The sequence below is a fragment of the Mauremys reevesii genome, linkage group 7, assembly GCF_016161935.1.
Source record: "Mauremys reevesii isolate NIE-2019 linkage group 7, ASM1616193v1, whole genome shotgun sequence".
Lineage (NCBI taxonomy): Eukaryota > Metazoa > Chordata > Testudines > Geoemydidae > Mauremys > Mauremys reevesii.
This window is the reverse complement of record NC_052629.1, coordinates 64,653,421-64,669,716: the sequence shown is the minus strand read 5'-3', so window position 1 is coordinate 64,669,716 and position 16,296 is coordinate 64,653,421. Positions and strand designations below refer to the sequence as shown.

The window sequence follows — 16,296 nt, the reverse complement described above, 5'->3', positions numbered from 1 at the left end:
TCCTACCTGCCTGGCTTCCTCCCTCTCTGGGTTTGCCAGCCCCACACCTCCCTCCTCCTCCTAGGAGTGACTGTGGGCTACCTACTGTACACACACCTCCCCTCCCCCAGACACTAACTGCAGCCCCTTTTTGCTCTGAACTCCTTGCCTGTGTGCAGGCCCTTTCACAGGTGAGTTTCCTCCCTCCACACAGCTTATGTCTCCCACATTTGCTGGATAATTGGCTGATTGGGCCCACCTGATTTAATTCAGCCTGGGGAGTACCCATTACAAAGTCCTGAGGGACAGCATGTGTATATTGCACAACCAGCCTCCCTGCAGTCTATGAGTACAGGGGGCAATCCACTCCTCTAATGCTTGGGGGGAGCAAACTGGTCTAGCAGGGGGTGGTTTCTTCTCTGAGTTGCTCTGTGTTGGAGATAATTCCCCTCCAGAGACTAACAGCAAACTGTGACTTGCTCACTCAGTTCCCTGAGGTGAAAGGCACCCCGCAAAGGGAGGTAGCTTTGCTCTGCCCCATCGAGGGTGTGGGAGCACATGGCTGTTTGGGCTGGAGCTTGTTACAAAGGAGCTGGCCCATCAAGCAAGCTGGGCTGCCTCTCCTGGACTGCAGAGTGTAAGAGGTGAGTCTGCAACCCAGTCAGCTGCCCCCTTGGCTGGAGAATGGGATGCTGAGCTGGGACCTGCTAACACACAGGCCTTAACTGAAAGAATGAAAGTGGGTTTGAAACTGAATGAGTCTATTTGTGCACTCAGGTTCACACATACAAATCCCTCTCCCCACGCATACACTCCAGAGGGCAGGTTGGGGGCAGCATAGCCTTGGGGGAGGGGTAATAATTTCAGGGCCAATGTGCCAATGAAGGTGGCCAGATTCAGACTGGCTGGGCCCGTCTGGCAGAGATGCACTATCAGACAAGGTGAGGCTCTTCACTTGGAGATGAAGGGTCCTTTCAAAGTGGGTCAAAGTGCTGTTGCTTTCAATCACTTTCTCCCCAACTCCAGATCTAGCAGGGTCTTCTGAGTATCGGGGAACCTCAGATCCTAAGCCTTTGTACTGGGCCTGACACAAAGGGGCCCTGAGCCATGAGTGGCACTCCTAGGCTCTAAGACTGTACAATTCAAATAATAATACCCAGACAGGCTGCCCTGTGGCGATTGTCATGGAGTCACAGGGTCTGGACTATGCCCCAGCTTGTAAGTAGTCCCTTAGAGGGCTGGGCCCCAATGACTCACCCAGTGTCACAGGGGCAGGCCCGTGGCCTCCATGATTCTGAGACTGGGCTGTTGACAACAGAGATTCCCTGTCTCTCTCCGGGGATCCCTGCAGCAAATCCAGCCAAACCAGAGTCCTGCGGGAGGCATGTGCTGGGCCCCTTGGGAGCAGTGCTCTCAGGGAGTAGGGACAGATACAGGCAGCCTTTGCAAAACAAGGGAACCATCTACCAGTCACCTGGCTACAGAAGCTGAACGTCCCTTGGAGAGCACAGAGAAGCAGCAGTTACCCTATAGTCTGTCCTGGCGAAGCCAGTGCCATGAGAGTCAGTCAAGGTGGGATGGACTTCATCTCTGGCTCTCCCCAGCTCTGTTTGATTGTCCCCCCAGGTCTAGGCTCCTGAGTCCCTCCAAAAAGCCCTTAATTCTAGCCACCCGACACCTTGTTCTCTAGCTCAGTCCCCAAGTCCCTGCTGGGGTTTCCTGCTCTTAGATGAGGGTTGTTCATTCCTTGGGGGCATCTCTGTTTCTGGCTGGACTCTCCACTGATGTGGGCTAGTTTGAGCCAATTTAATAACTATGCTATTGGTGCCCCTGAGACAGAGAGGTGACCCCCACCCCCTGCCTCCCAGACTGTTCCAGGAACAGTGTTAACCCTTTTGCACCCACTGGGTAGCAATGCACCCTACAAAGGGAAACTGAGGCACACCTAGGATTCATAAAAAATGACAGAAAATTCCCACTTTGTCACAGAGGCCAGTTACTGTACTGGGTTACTTGTAGCTGACTGGGATCCTCCATAGGTCCCTGTGGTGTGGGAGCTGCAAAGAGTTGGTGGAATTCACAGGCAGAACAAGGGCTCCTCTGGGCAGGCTCTGCTTTCCCCACCATCAAGGGACTCTCTGGCCAAGCCCAGAAAGTGAGGGCTGATCCCAGGGCAATGTTTTCAAAGAAGTTATTGCTGGTCTGGCCAGGGTGAGAGAGACCAGGGCCACAGAACTCTGCCTAATACAGAGCATGCTCAGATGGGAGACTCTTAGGAAAACCTGTGGCACTTCTGGGCTCCTTCTCATTCTGTTTAAGACTGGGAGAGGGACTAAGCATGTGTAAAAGTGACACCCACTACAATAAGAGGAGGGACACTGCAAATCCCCAACCACTAATCCATGGACAGATGCTGTCCTTGGCCATCAGCCCCTGGAGGTTATAGAAGGGTTGCTGCCCACGGACCTGCATAAGCTCTCCATTCATGCTGGTCCAGCTTGAGTGCTGGGGTGAATATCAGTATTCCCCCTCCCCCAGATGCACGGGTTAGTGAAGGGGCTGGCGGGCAGGCTAGCACAGCCTCATGGCCAGGCCCAGGAACCAAGCAAATGCTTGCCCTGGTGAGAGATCAGCAAAGATGCACAAACACTTCCCTCGGTCACTGGGCCCCATAAGCAGAAACAGCTGATGAGTGAGATGGCTAAGGATCAAACTCTCCAGGAAAGCCAAGGCTCACCTGTCACAAGCAGGAGTGGAAGGAGGCAGGGGTTGCACAGTCGAAGCCAGTGAGAATTAACCGATTTTAAAGTATTTATCTTGCAGGAGGTTGCACTTGGGTGGATATGGCGGGGGAATATGTAGGGGTGCCCCACCCACTGCATCTTTCCACTCCCCTCCCAACCCTAGATTTTCAGCACAGCTCCAAGGCACATAACACTTGCCCTGCCTGACGGAGCCTGTGTGGAAAGCATGTGTAGGAGTGGGTCTGGAAGAGAGGGATTTAACCGGGTGGGGGGGAGCTGGGGTTGGGGGAGCAGCAGAGACACAGCTGGAAGGTTTTCTCCTCTCTTCCTCAGAGTCTGATTTGCAGGCAATGGCTGGGGGAGGGTTGCTATTTTGTAGTGGGGAGTATTGGGGACCCCCCCATGCACTGAGCCATCCCCACCATATCAGTTGCCGGCAGCAGGGTATGGGTGTGCTGCCGGGGTGACGGATTCAACGGGGTGCACTGCCTTTGGGGAAGAGGGGTGGCACCTGCCCTTAGGCCGCAGCATGGAAGGGCCAGGGTTGGGAGGGGAATGGAAAGATGCACTCCATGAGCAATGGCCCCCTACTGGACAGCCCACTGCTGACTCCAGCCCTTGAGCATGGACCCATCTGCTTTCCCTGCACAGGCTCCATCAGGTAGGGCAAGTCGACTGGGCTGTGTGCCCTGGAGCTGGGCTGAAGGACCAGGGTTGGGAAGGGAATAGAAAGATGCACCCCATGAGTACTGGCCCCTGGACCCCCCAAATACAGAAGTCAAGCTACGTTGCACTGTGATTGCCATGAGACGGAAATTACATTCCGACCAATGTGGTGAGAGCATGGTCTCCAGGACCCTTAGACAAAGAGGGGAAAGTAGCCGGGAGCTGTAGTTTCATCACAGTCTCGCTCTCCCTTCTTTACGGTCCCCTTTTTTGAATGGCCTTTGTTCCAACCGCTTGCTGCAGTTGGGCATACAGAGCAAATAGGCTCCATTTCTCTCTGTCTACAAGCAGCCTTTTAAAAATTAAATTTAAAGCTAGTAGCCAAGGTTAATGATCAGACATTTTATCTTGGCCCACTATATGTAACTAACAAATGATCAAACACACACACTTTTGAGCAATTCACAGTCCAATAGCTCTGAATATTAAAAATGCCTTGAAAGTGCAAGTATTCTACAGCTTGGTCTGAGGCCAGTCCAGCTTCTTTTCTGTGTTGTTACATCAAGTGTGTCTTTGTTTCACAATGTCAAATCTAACTAGATTTTATTTCATTCAATTCAATATAGAAAGAAGCTACCCTAAGGTGTGTCAATCACGCATTCTAAGATTATAAACCCTTCATTCATCATCCTTCCTTTTGAAAATATCATTGCAATATGAACAGATGGCAACAAGGTGAAACAGAATGAAAGATGCTACCAGTTTTAAACTAGCAGATGAAGAGTCTGAGGCTGCTAAAGAGACTGCGTGTGTTGCAAAAAGTATTGCTGTGTGATATAAGCAGTAGACACAGCAATGTGGGCAAACAGAAAAAAAGTCTAGGCACATAGAGACCAGAACCAAACTGAAAACAGATAGTGTGTCCTGCTGTAGGGAACAGGAGAGGAGAAGTCCTTCCAGTCCATACATGCAAAGCACTAAGCATCAGGGGTGGCATAAACATAACCACAAAATGACAACAACGATGATAAAATTTACTGAGAAGACAAATGCCCGGTTGTATTTGATTCTAGTGTTTTATCAGGAAAGCATTCAGTTCAATGTTAGGTACGGTGGCTAGAAAGTCATTCTGCACTATTTTTTCCATGAATCTAGGGCTTGTCCATGGTAACATGGATATAACCTTCCAGGACATGCATACAGATGAAAACCCAGCATTTATGGGAAGTTATTTCATAGTGATTTTTCTGCTTGTCAGTTTATTTATCCACTGCACTTTGTTAGAGAAAAACAATTCACAAATTCCAGGGTATTCAAGTTTATATGTGTGTCCTCCTTGCCTCTGTGAGTGTGTGTGTGTGTAGATATATATAATTGCACATATTTAAATTAACATATCAATAAAGAATCTATCCCTGCAATGAAATGATATTCATTAAAAATTTCTTTGCCCTAAAGCACACTGAAGTTTACTATTCCTAAAACAGATTATCATAATCTCCATCTTTAAAGAAACAATGTTAACAACACAATTATCTACAATCACTTTAGTCCCTCTTTATAACCTTAGAGGAGTTCTTACAATATGGCATGAGAACCCTTCAGAAGCAGGGGATTTGCCTGTGTCATGGGCTTTTCGGCCAATGCTTCTATATTTGCACTGGGGATAACTTTGTTTTAATTGAATTTCCTTAGCATTGCTGAGCAATCGCAATAAACTGAAAACAAGTCTGGATTTAATTAAATGAACAGGTTTGGGGTTGTTGTGTTTTTTTTGAAGTAATAGAAATATTTTGTAGGTTTCCTGAACATGAAGCCATGATTCTTACCTACACCTTGACCTTATTTTTTGTAACTAGATAACATGGCTCAACGGATGTTCATGTTCCTAACCTTCCTTTCTTCTCACCATGAGCCATCTGTTGATATCAAAACAATATGTTTACAAATCTGTCCTTAAATGGTACAAATTGCTCAAAATGATGTTACTGTTGCATTTGAATATCTATATATATTTTACATACTAGCTGGATTGTCCTGTGCTCTGATCATTAGATCCAACTGCTTGCATGCAAAACCAAAATAAAGCACGTTTGAACACTCCCTCCTCTCCCGAATAATTTGTAATATTGTGTGCCAACTGTGGACAGACACAGTATGTGCACACAGATAGCTGTTAGTGAAGTCTGGCAGCAGAGCAGTTAATAATACACATGTTAAAAGTGTCAAGCCAGTGAACTTTTTGTCTAAGAATAAAACCTAGTCCCAGTTGCTGTTTGCTCATTAGGGCTCAGTGACATATCACTGTGTTTCTTACCTGTCCGACAGCAGTCCTGCTAAGCCATATTGCATAGTGTCGGGAGTTTAGAGGGACTGAATGCATAGAGAACAATTCCAAATGAACAGGGAGTCTGTGCGTCTCTTTGGGGAGTTCTTGATATCCTCGGAGTTGAAGTCTGCTGTCTCAAGAGAAGATAGGCAGGGATATAAGAACACAGACTGCGGCAAGGGGGCTAATCCCGCAGTCCTTGGCCAGGCCAGACTCTCATGGAAGTGTCCATGAGTTGCAGGGCTGGCCCAGAATATGGACTCATGTACCTTTGTGGTCTTTCTCAGCAGCTTCAGAGGCAGCCTCCTCCAGACACTGGTTCTGCCTGTGCAGCTTGCCGTCTGGGCTGTGCAGCCCTTCAGCTCACAAATGCCCAATCTTGCAGGCTGTGCTGAGTGTTTCCCAGAGTTTGCCCGAACAAGGACGCCGTAATTTTCTCAATACAAAGGTGTCTGCGATTTCTAGACAGGGATTTCCCTCCGCAGACAACTCTGAGTTTGAAAGCCAACATTTTGTTTTCTGTGTAATGTCCATCCCAGGATTCCTGAAGGCCCCCGGGGTCCTTTCTCTCCATCCGGAGTGTTTGTTGGCCCTTGAGTCATTTCTGATCTGCAGCACATGGGAATGTAGTCAGCGCTCGCTGTCCCAGGAGTTACAGCAGGGTCAAACATTGTCAAAGAAGTAGTTAGTCTAATCTCATTTATAACATTAGCGGGGTTGGCCAGCAATCGGATAATACATGGGCTGCTTCTGTAAAGATGAGGGTACCCACGGCACAACAAAGGTAGATCAGACTTTATTCCTTTGTAGACATTTGTTTACATATGGACATTAAGTGGAATAAAGATTTACAACTTCTGAGACCTTATTTGATCAAAATCAGAATATCTGGAGATCCTGACATTCATTTATTTTTTACAGATACCAAGTAGATTTTCAAGCACATCGTGTGCTCCTAGGTGAGCACAAAATCACACAGAATACATGTTTATTTAAGTCTACGGAGAGGTATGAGCCTTGTCCTGGAGCTGGTGGACTGCCGGACTCTGCAGTATCACAGACCCACTCCTCCTTGGGACATGCTGATTCCCATTAATTCTTAATACACCATTTGACCAAATGGAACTGTTTACTGGGTATGAGCAGACAGAGCCGTGCGTGCAAAAGTTTGAAGTGAATATAGCCCACTTTGTATTAAGCAACCACTGAAAGATCTTAAAATAAAGATTGAAGAATATTTTCTTATTTAGAAAACATTACGGACCAGAGTGGTAAACCGGGATTTTTCTCTCAAAACAATATGCCATTATTTTGTGAGTTGTGTCACCTTAGTGAATAAATTCTGACACATGCTAAATTTAAAAAAATACTAACAAACATAAATCTACCTTCAGATTAATGGATTGCAACATACTGTAGCACATTTGGAATTTTTTACAGCAGTACCATTTATAATAGCAAATGTTCTGGAATAAATACAACAAACATTCAATCCAAAAGCTCTTGTAAATCTGAAAAGAAAAGAAAAGAAAAAAGATCTTTTCAGCCTATGCACTAGAGTCTACTTTTAGCTGTATTTAATGTTGTCCCTCAGCGAAAACATTATTAGTGGTGGTAATACCAAACTTCATTGCTTTTCAAATAATTCCGGCAGTTCAACAGTTAACAGCCAATAAAAAGCCCGCCTGTGTGCGAATCTAGTCCTTTCAGCCACGCACTAGACATTAAATTTTGGGAGGACAATTAAGTAGAGTTAACTGTTGCCTATTCTCCCTGAGGTAGCGTCCCTTTTGATCCTGCGGCGCCTGGCGCCTTCCAAAGCATAACTTGTCTGCCTTATTAAAATGCTCCAACTTATGGTGAAGGATTGCCCGGTGCTTTTCAAATGAAGCAGCAACAATCAGAAAGGACCAAGACGAGCCGCACGGCAGAAAGACTAGGACCAATGTAATAAATTAGCAATTACCCTTGTAAGTAAAACAGCAGACTGAAAGTCGCAGTAAAGTTCAAGAAAACAGTGCGGGGGGAGTTAAAGAACAATCCCAAGCCTCGGAAACAGCAAAGCAGCCCCTGGAGCAGGCTGGGCTCCCAGCCTTCGCTGCTGGCAGACCGGGGAGCTGCCAGGTTTGTGGCTAGTGGGGACTGATGAAATAAATGTTATGGGCCCATTGGGGTGCAAAGGCAGGATTTTGGGGAGAGGTGAAATCAGCAGGGAAATGCTAGTGGGCAGTTTGGGGGAGCCGCTCTCCCTGGTGCCAACAAGCGCCCAGCAATGGGGAGAAGAGGGGCTGCTGCCCTACTTGTTAACCACTGAACTGTGCTCCCAGAGATTGCAGCCCGGGGGCCACCAGCCGCCCCCCCTCGGCCGCCTGCCTGCCTGCCTGCCTGCCTCCCTCTCCAGCCAGGCGGCTCCGGCCTGAGAGTGTAGGCGGCCAATGGCAGCCCCTCGCCCGGCACGTCACGGGCTGCAGGGGGGAGATTGGAGGGCGGCCACATGAAAGAGGAGCGGCAGAACTTTTATAGCTGTTAAAGTGCAGGAGAAGCTTGCAGGGTCCCCGAGTCCCATCGCGAGCCTGCTGCCCTGCCCCAAGCATGGAGCCCGGGACCCCATCTCCCACCCTGCACTTCGCACTGCTGGTGCCTGAGCCTGGGGCAGGGAGCCTGGAGCCTGGACCCCACCCCTGAGGCTGGAGTTGGGACCCAAGAGTCTGGACCCTGAGGCTGGATCTGGGACCTTGGATTGGGTGGACCCCACCCCCGAAGCTGGGAGCCTGGACCCTGAGGCTGGAGCTGGGTCCCTGGAGCCTGGACCCCACCCCTGAGGCTGGAGCTGGGACCCTGGAGTCTGGACCCCACCCCTGAGGCTGGAGCTGGGACCCTGGAGTCTGGACCCCACCCCTGAGGCTGTTGCTTGGGCCTGAGTTCTGGGGCGGTGTCTGGAGCCTCTGGGGGAGCGTATGCAGGGCTGACTCCCCTTTGCCCCCTGCAGCAGTTTTATGGCTCCCTCCTCCCTGAGGATGAATCCTGGCCAGAGGTCGCTGACCCCAGAGACAGCCCACGCGGAGACCAGCAAAGGAGTGGCCGCCCTCGCCAAGGGGAGCCCCCTTGCTGAGGAGCAGCTGCCCAGGATGGGCTCCAAGGCACTGGGATGCAGGGGCCAAACCACCTCCAGCCCTCTACTGCCTTTCAGTGTGGAGTCCCTGCTGATCACGGAGCGCAAGCTGTGTCCCCAGAGCAGTCGCCCGCACCAGCCACCCCCCTCTGCCACTGCCGAAGCACCACCCACCCAGGCCCGGAGCAGCTTGTACACAGCGGAGTCAGGCCAAGATTTCCCGGAGCAGCGGACTAAGCAGCAGCCACTGGCGGTGGGGAGTCCGGGTGACAAGGAGCCCAACTCCTGGTTTGCAAAGTCTGCCTGTTCTCCACCAAGTAAGTACCTAAAATGACCCCACACCTCTGCGTCAGAGCACAGAGCCAGCCAGGGCAACTGTCAATCCAGCTAGCGGGACCCCTGGGACCCTTCCTCTGCCTGCCAGAGCAGCGAGGGAGCACTAAGCTCATGGGGTGCGGATCCCTCCCTTGCTGGTCTGTGGCCCTCTCCCCACCTGAGAGCCCAGGCCAGGCTCACCTGTGGCCTCCTCTGAACAGCAGAATGGTCAGGACCCGGCCCCACGAGTGGGAAGGGCATATTGTCTCCCCATCCAGTATCCCTGCAGGCAACAGCCATTCAGTGGGCCCTAACTCACACCAACGCCTCACTTGCACTGTGAAGCTCCAGCCAGGCTGAGGTGCCATCGCTTCAACCCCGAGCCGACCCTGAGGCGACTGCAGCTTCCCATGCTCTGTGCCTATGAGCCCTGTGTGAGCAACACAGCCTGACCCGGGCTCCTGCTGGGACCTACAGCCTTGTGGTAGAGTCCGCCAGGCCGTTGGCCCTGCCATCACTCCATGCCCCCAGCAGCCCTTGCCAGCCACTCACTTCTGAACAGTGGGGGAAAGGCCCAGTGCGCTCTCCTGCCAATAGCACTGTACATTGCTAATGGTGCGCAGGGCGCCTGGACCTGGCCTGCACTCCTCCCTCGGGGGTCCCACCTGGGCACAGGGCCACCGCTCACACCTTGGTGCCTGCCTGTGAGCTCAGCTCCTCTGGCCACACCCAGGCTAGGTGCACGGTGAACCCCATTGCTCTGACCCCAGGCGGCTCTGCCCCTGTGAGCTGAATGGCACACTGGCCCCTCTGTGGAGCCAGGCACTGAGAACCCATGGGCAGGGGAGGGATCTGCCTGCTCTCTCCACCTGAGACACGAGCTCCTGGGGACTAATGTGTGGAGCCTTTGTGCCACAGCACCCTGCTCCCTGACAGCCAGTGCCTGATCCGCATCCCAGTTCAGCATGCCTGGCCCCATGCCTGAGGGAGTCTCCAAGGCCCAAATAGGGGCTTTGTGAGTACCTGTTGTGCAGTCACTGAGGGGAAGGCCTGCTCTGTGACATGCTGGCTTCCCAGCCCCGAGGGACCAGGCCCTGCACCAAAGCTCGTCCCACTGGGGAAACGCGCATTCATGGCAGGGCTGGAGCCCAGGATGGACTCCATGTCTGACGTGGGTGGGAATACAGGGCTGGAGGGTCCTGGAGATCGCTTCTTTGGCCTGGCAGCTGGGCCAGGGCTGCTCCATACTAAGTAGCTGGGCTGTTTGTTTGTATCACCTTGCAGGGCAGCCCAGCCCTCCACCCTGCACTCTGAGGAAGCACAAGAACAATCGCAAGCCCCGCACGCCCTTCACCACCTCGCAGCTGCTGGCACTTGAAAGGAAGTTCCGGCAGAAGCAGTATCTGTCCATCGCCGAGCGGGCCGAGTTCTCCAGCTCCCTCAATCTCACAGAGACCCAGGTCAAGATCTGGTTCCAGAACCGCAGGGCTAAGGCCAAGAGGTTGCAGGAAGCAGAGCTGGAGAAACTCAAACTGGCCACCAAGCCCTTGCTGCCCTCTTTTGCCCTGCCCTTCCCGCTGGGGGCACACCTGGGCTCCCCCTCCCTGTACGGAGCCACCAGCACTTTCCCCAGCAGAGCAGCCCTGCAGCCTGTCCCAGGTCTCTTCACAGCGCCAGTCACCTATGGCATGTACTACCTGTCCTAACAACCTGGTGCAGGGGCCAGGCTCTGTGTGCAGCACTTGGGTCACAGTGCCCCCGGCCTGCGCTGCTGCACATAGGGCGAGCAGCACAATATGTGGGCCGGCAAACCCACTTCTTCGCTGGCTGCTGATTGTGGACTAGCCCCCTTCTGACCAGCATGCACTGAATGGCTTATGGCTGCCAAGGGTCAGTCCCTGGCTGTGGAACAGCAGGCGAAAATCTACTGGGAATAGTGTTTGGGCTTCAATGCTGAAGGATCGCTGCCTCCCAGATTGTAGGCAAGAAAAAGTTCCTTCCCCATGGGCTCCCTCACTTCAGCACCCCAGTGCAATGCACTTGCTTCCCAGCCCAGCTGGCACAGGGCTGACTTTAGCTCTGAACTGTGTCAGGTTCCTCTTGATCCTGGTATGAATCTGATCCTGTCTTCCAGCCTCTGAACAGGGGAGACCCAATCATAGTATGACAGGAAGTTCCCATCACCCCATATTGATCTCTAATGGCCTTTCCTGTTAGCATCTCCCTCTCCCAAGCATATCCTAGTCTGGGGAGCTTGTTCCTGAGTGTTTACAACAACCACAAGTCACTGGTCTCAATGCTGGGGTTGCAGAGAACAGGTCTCTGGCCTGTGCTGGTCTGACTGACTCAACGTGATGGTACTGTGTGGCCTGAACACCCGTGGATGGGATTGTGCTTGAAACTGATACTGCAGCACTGCGTGGGAAGCCTGGTGCTTCCCCTGCTCCCGATGCTGCATGGCAGAGCACAAGGTGTTGAAGAGTAAAACAGCACAAAGCAGAGACTGCTCCCCCCTGCACTCCTAACACACACACATTCTTCCAGAACCAGCTTGGGTTTGATTAATCATCCCTCCTCAGTGTCTTCCTCCCCCCACTCCTGACTACCCATCCGCAAGGCTCCCCCTGGCATGAATGAGTTCCACCCAGTCATGATTTCAAGGTATGGGACCAATGGGCCTGACTATGCAGCCATTATCCATGAGCAGTTGGCCTTACGGAGTCACCCCATTGGGGGATGGAGCTCTGCCAGGCCCATGCTGCTTTCCCGGGGCTGGCAGTGACTCGAGGCCAGGTACCTTAGTGCTCTCTTGCTTTAAATAGAGGACAGTCTGATTTTTGTATGAGTCACTCGGGGGCTGTATTTGAGGATGCTAAGCTGTTTATATGTGAGCTCTCGCTAGGACTCACAGGTGTGTCTACGCTGTGTGCATTTCAGCCCATGTGAAAGGCGCAGAGCTAATTCCACGTACATAGTTTGGGTTTTGTACAGAGCCCTGAATGGGCTGGGGCAGAAATCTCCCTGTTTTGTACAAAGCAGTCAGTCAATAAAGCCTCTAAGTTAATCAAGGCAGCGGTGCGGCTCACAGCTTTGTTCTTTGTAAACAATATCATAGCTTTCCCCAAAATGTAACAAACCGTTTCCTAACCAGAGCCAGTGTATTCAGCCTGCACAATGAGGCCTGGCTGCTGGGGAGAGCCAAGAGGGGTTCATGTAAAATACTGCACAGATTAGCGAGGCCTGCCTGGCAGGTGTCAAGCTTGTGCCGCACACACAGCACGGCTTCCTGCCCTGCCGCTGCGGTAATGCTTGGGGCTCTTTGGATGTACTGCAAAAAGCTACCTCTGCCATTGCCCCGGCGCCTAGTAGGGTGACCAGATGTCCCATTTTTAAAGGGACAGTCCCGTTTTTGGGGAGTTTTTCTTATACAGGCACCTATTACCCCCCACCCCGGTCCCATTTTTTTGCAGATGCTGTCTGGTCACCCTAGCACCTAGCCAGCTACTGTGCACTGCCACTGCTAGAGGCAACCCCCCCAGCCATCTCAGAGGAGTGAACAGAATTGAGGTGGCTGCCCTGCTGGAGAGCAGAGCCACTTCTCCAGGTGTTGGAGGTCTCCCATTTGCCAAGGGTCTCGCTCCAAGCCCCCAGGCAGTGGCTCCGGTCCACTCCCTAGCACTTTGCAGCCCTGCTTCACCCCCCCACTCCCACCCCACAATATAGGGGCTGCTGCTCTTGTGGTGCTTCCCCAGCTCACTGCCCATCTTCCTGGCCCTGGGCTCAGGCCAGGAAGGGCGCAGCCTGGGGCTGCTTACCATTGGCAGGAAGTGGGGCAAGCCCAGGCACTGGTCAGGGCTTTAAGCATCTTTGCAGCCACAGCTCTTAAGAAGCTTCCTGAGGTGCTGCCAGAGAAGGCCCCTGCACTCTGTCAGAGGAATGCACCTCTCTGGGTGACCCCTGTTATGCTACCCCTCCCCTTTGGAGGAGGCTTTGGGAAACCTGGGGTCCCCTCCTGCTCCCAGGAAAGCTGGTTTGGGGAGGGGTCCTACAGCTCACTGCCCGTTAGGCAGCCCCCTGGGTCCCAGGCACTTGCCCTGCTCCCGGTCAGGGAAGGCTTGGTGCCTAGCAGCCATTCTGAATTGGAAGCCCATGTCTCAGACTTTGTCATGATTCTAAATGTGTAGCAAACAGTGTGTGTTTGCGCTAGGCAGCGTCAGCCCTCGGAACAGGAAATTACTGGTATTTCTTGGAGACCTGTCAAGTTTCAAACTGTGGCTGGCTGTGAGGAGTAAGGGGCTGGGGCTGCGGCTCCAGACCTGCCTTTGCTCTTCCTTTAGGCATGTTCGCCACCTGCTGGATGCCAGACACTCTGCATCGACTGGGCTAGAATCCATCCCATGAAGAAGCTACTGCTACAGCACTACTCAAGCCTCTGTGGGAATGGTTCTAGCAATTGCCCTCCAATGCCCAGTCCTTCAACCGCTTCTCCTCCTACCTGCCCTCTCCTAGCCTGGCTCCCTTTGGCCTGCTGCTCTGCCCATGTACCACCTGAATGAGTTTTCATTATCTTATCAGAGACTGTAGATGGGCTCTGAACTGCCTCTGCTTTACTGCAGCTTCTAAGGGAGTACTGCTGGGCCACATCTGCAAAGGTTGCCTTCAAGACTCTGGGGCCATAACATCCTGCAGCAGCTGTGCTCCTCGGGAACCAGGATACTTTCCACTGTAGGAGTGAAAGGTATGAGAGATGGAGATAGATTTCTGCTCAACAGCTCCCCAACTGTGGAATCCCTTCCAAGAAGAGATTAGAGTAACCAGATCTCATTGCCTTCAAGACAAAATGTGAGACTCACTCCTTTGACAGTCTCCCCATTACAATAATGTTTTTGGCAAAGTGGTAGTGATGCCAATATTTCAAATTGCCTAATCCTTTCCACTGTAATTCCCTAGACTCGCTGCTTATAACATCAACAAACTTTTCTTTTGAAAGTTTCAGCAAATTAGGTTAGCCATTTTTAGATCCAGATCAATAAAAAAATAGATACTTTCACCGATGCTAAAAACATTTCCAATGCTAGTTTAAACATCCCTAGGGCTGTGCAGCAGGAACTGGATGTTTGGCAAAGGGATAGTTGTAGGATCAGGGCAGTGCCTTTCATCACCTCCATAAAAATCTCTTCAGATTTGTAAGCTGTAGGAAATCTCCCTTGGCACACGCTTGTTATTTTTTGAACAGTCCTACTGCACTGAGTTTGCTTCCAAGCCCCACTGAGCTTTCTTCATTGTTTCCAAACAACTGCATAGACTAATAGTGTAAGTGAGGTGGTAGTGGCAGGAGCATGCCAGCCCTACAGCTCTCCTTTGGCCACTGGGAAAGTAGCTAGGCTAGGTGACACAAGCCTGTGAACTCTAATCACTAACACTTAATATCAGGTAGGGCTTCATACGCCTGCTTTAAGACAGAGGCAAGTATCCTCCCCTTCACAGATAACTGGGCATCAGTAAAGTTGCACAAGGTCACTTCTGGTAGAGCTAGGAAGAGAACCCAGGTCTCTGAAATGGCAGACCTACCTTTCAGTCACTTAGCCATACTGTGTTTTGGAATGTCCATGCTAAATCTGTGTGCTTGGCTAGGGTGGTCCAATTCATTCCTGCACCAGTGAGGTATTTGCCACAGGAGACAAGGGGAGACAGCTTGTACATCTGTTTATGGAGGTGCAGTTCAGCCAACACAAAGGGGCCACAAAGCACTGATGAATCATGCTCCATGTCTTCAAAATGGGGCTACTCTAACACACCCCTCTTCACAAATAGGTTTGAGACCCACAGATTAATGAGCGCATTGTAAATGCAAAGCATCATTTAAAAGCAAAGACCACTCAGGAGTGCTAATTTGCAGCTCCCTTCTCTATTCATTAGACCACACTTCCCCACCGGAGCCAGGAAAGAACATGGACCCACATTCCCAGCATTCTACAAATGTCTACAAAACAGTGGTTTAACGCACTGGCAAAGGGTGTGTTCTATCCCTCCCAATAAAGGCTATATCAGACTGTTGTGTATAGCTAAAGAGTGGGAGTCTACGGAGCAACTGAGCTATGGTATTTAAAGCCCTTGTTTACTGTTACCATGTTAAATGCCTACAGGGGGCTCTGGTCTCTTAGCCCCAGCTCCCACTGTGAAGAATCGCCTTTAAAATCCCTTTTATTAAGCTTGCATAAAAAAGGAAAACAATGAAAACATTCCAACCATAGAAGGTTACACACATTTTAATTTCAATATTTTCCCCTATTCTGGCCCAGCCTTTTAGCTGTCTAGACTGGTCTTAAAGACATGACAGTCCTTGGCAGGATGTTAAAGATGATGTTAACTGTCCTAACTGGGAAGAGACAGTCCCATTAGGCCGGCTCCATTGAAACAGCAATTTATAGTGCTTGTTTTAGGGCCAAATCAGCCTCAGTTGATAATTGTTTTTAGGTGCTCCATTTTGCATATCACACACTAACTAGCCCCTTTCTGCACCATTTAAACTCTCTCCAAACTGGCAATGCCCTGTTACTTTCCTTAATTCAATCACATACTCAGAAATTCTTTCATTGCCTTTTTGACTCCATTTACAAAAGCAGGAATGACTGTGATCACCATGGCTTTTGGGGATAGATGAGTTTGTAAAATTTCCACATAATCAGCAAATGTTTCGGCTGCAAGTTTAAAAAGCTGTGGTGCTGCTTAGCAAGTTGCACATTTTAGCTCATTATGCTCAGTAAAATTGACTCTCTTCTCATTGGTTATACCATTCACTCATCTATCCTGTTCCAATCTCTTTTGAGAGGTGGGCCAGTCTGCTACTAAACTATCAAGCAAGTCCATTTCCCCCAAAGTGCCAGACATTTTTAAGTGAGCAGATCACTTATAGTCCTAGTGTTGCAAAGTGCAGTTCCCATTTTAGTTGCACTGTCCCTAGGCCTCTCCCTATTTCTGACCGTATTCCCAGATTAGGATCCCTGCCTTGCTGCTAAAGTGTTGTGTCTCTTGCTCTTTAAGCAACAAACAGGGTACGAAGGACCTAGGGTTCTGCAGAAAAGGACCTAGGGGTTACGGTGGACGAAAAGCTGAATATGAGTCAACAGTGTGCCCTTGTTGCCAAGAAG

General features: G+C 50.8%; 1 protein-coding gene and 1 long non-coding RNA gene across 2 annotated transcripts; both read left to right on the top strand.

The window, feature by feature from the left end:
• Nucleotides 1–346: 346 nt before the first annotated feature.
• LOC120369277 lies at nucleotides 347–4,411 on the top strand. The gene is made up of 2 exons (XR_005583027.1): nucleotides 347–623; nucleotides 4,016–4,411. It is a non-coding gene; the product is annotated as an uncharacterized LOC120369277 (long non-coding RNA).
• A 3,316-nt stretch (nucleotides 4,412–7,727) lies between these two features.
• On the top strand, nucleotides 7,728–12,252 carry LOC120408917 (homeobox protein MSX-3-like). Its single transcript, XM_039546076.1, has 2 exons — nucleotides 7,728–9,147; nucleotides 10,430–12,252. The coding sequence occupies exons 1-2, from the start codon at nucleotides 8,715–8,717 to the stop codon at nucleotides 10,849–10,851; spliced, it is 855 nt and encodes a 284-aa protein (XP_039402010.1). The 5' UTR covers nucleotides 7,728–8,714; the 3' UTR covers nucleotides 10,852–12,252.
• The last annotated feature ends 4,044 nt before the right edge of the window (nucleotides 12,253–16,296 follow it).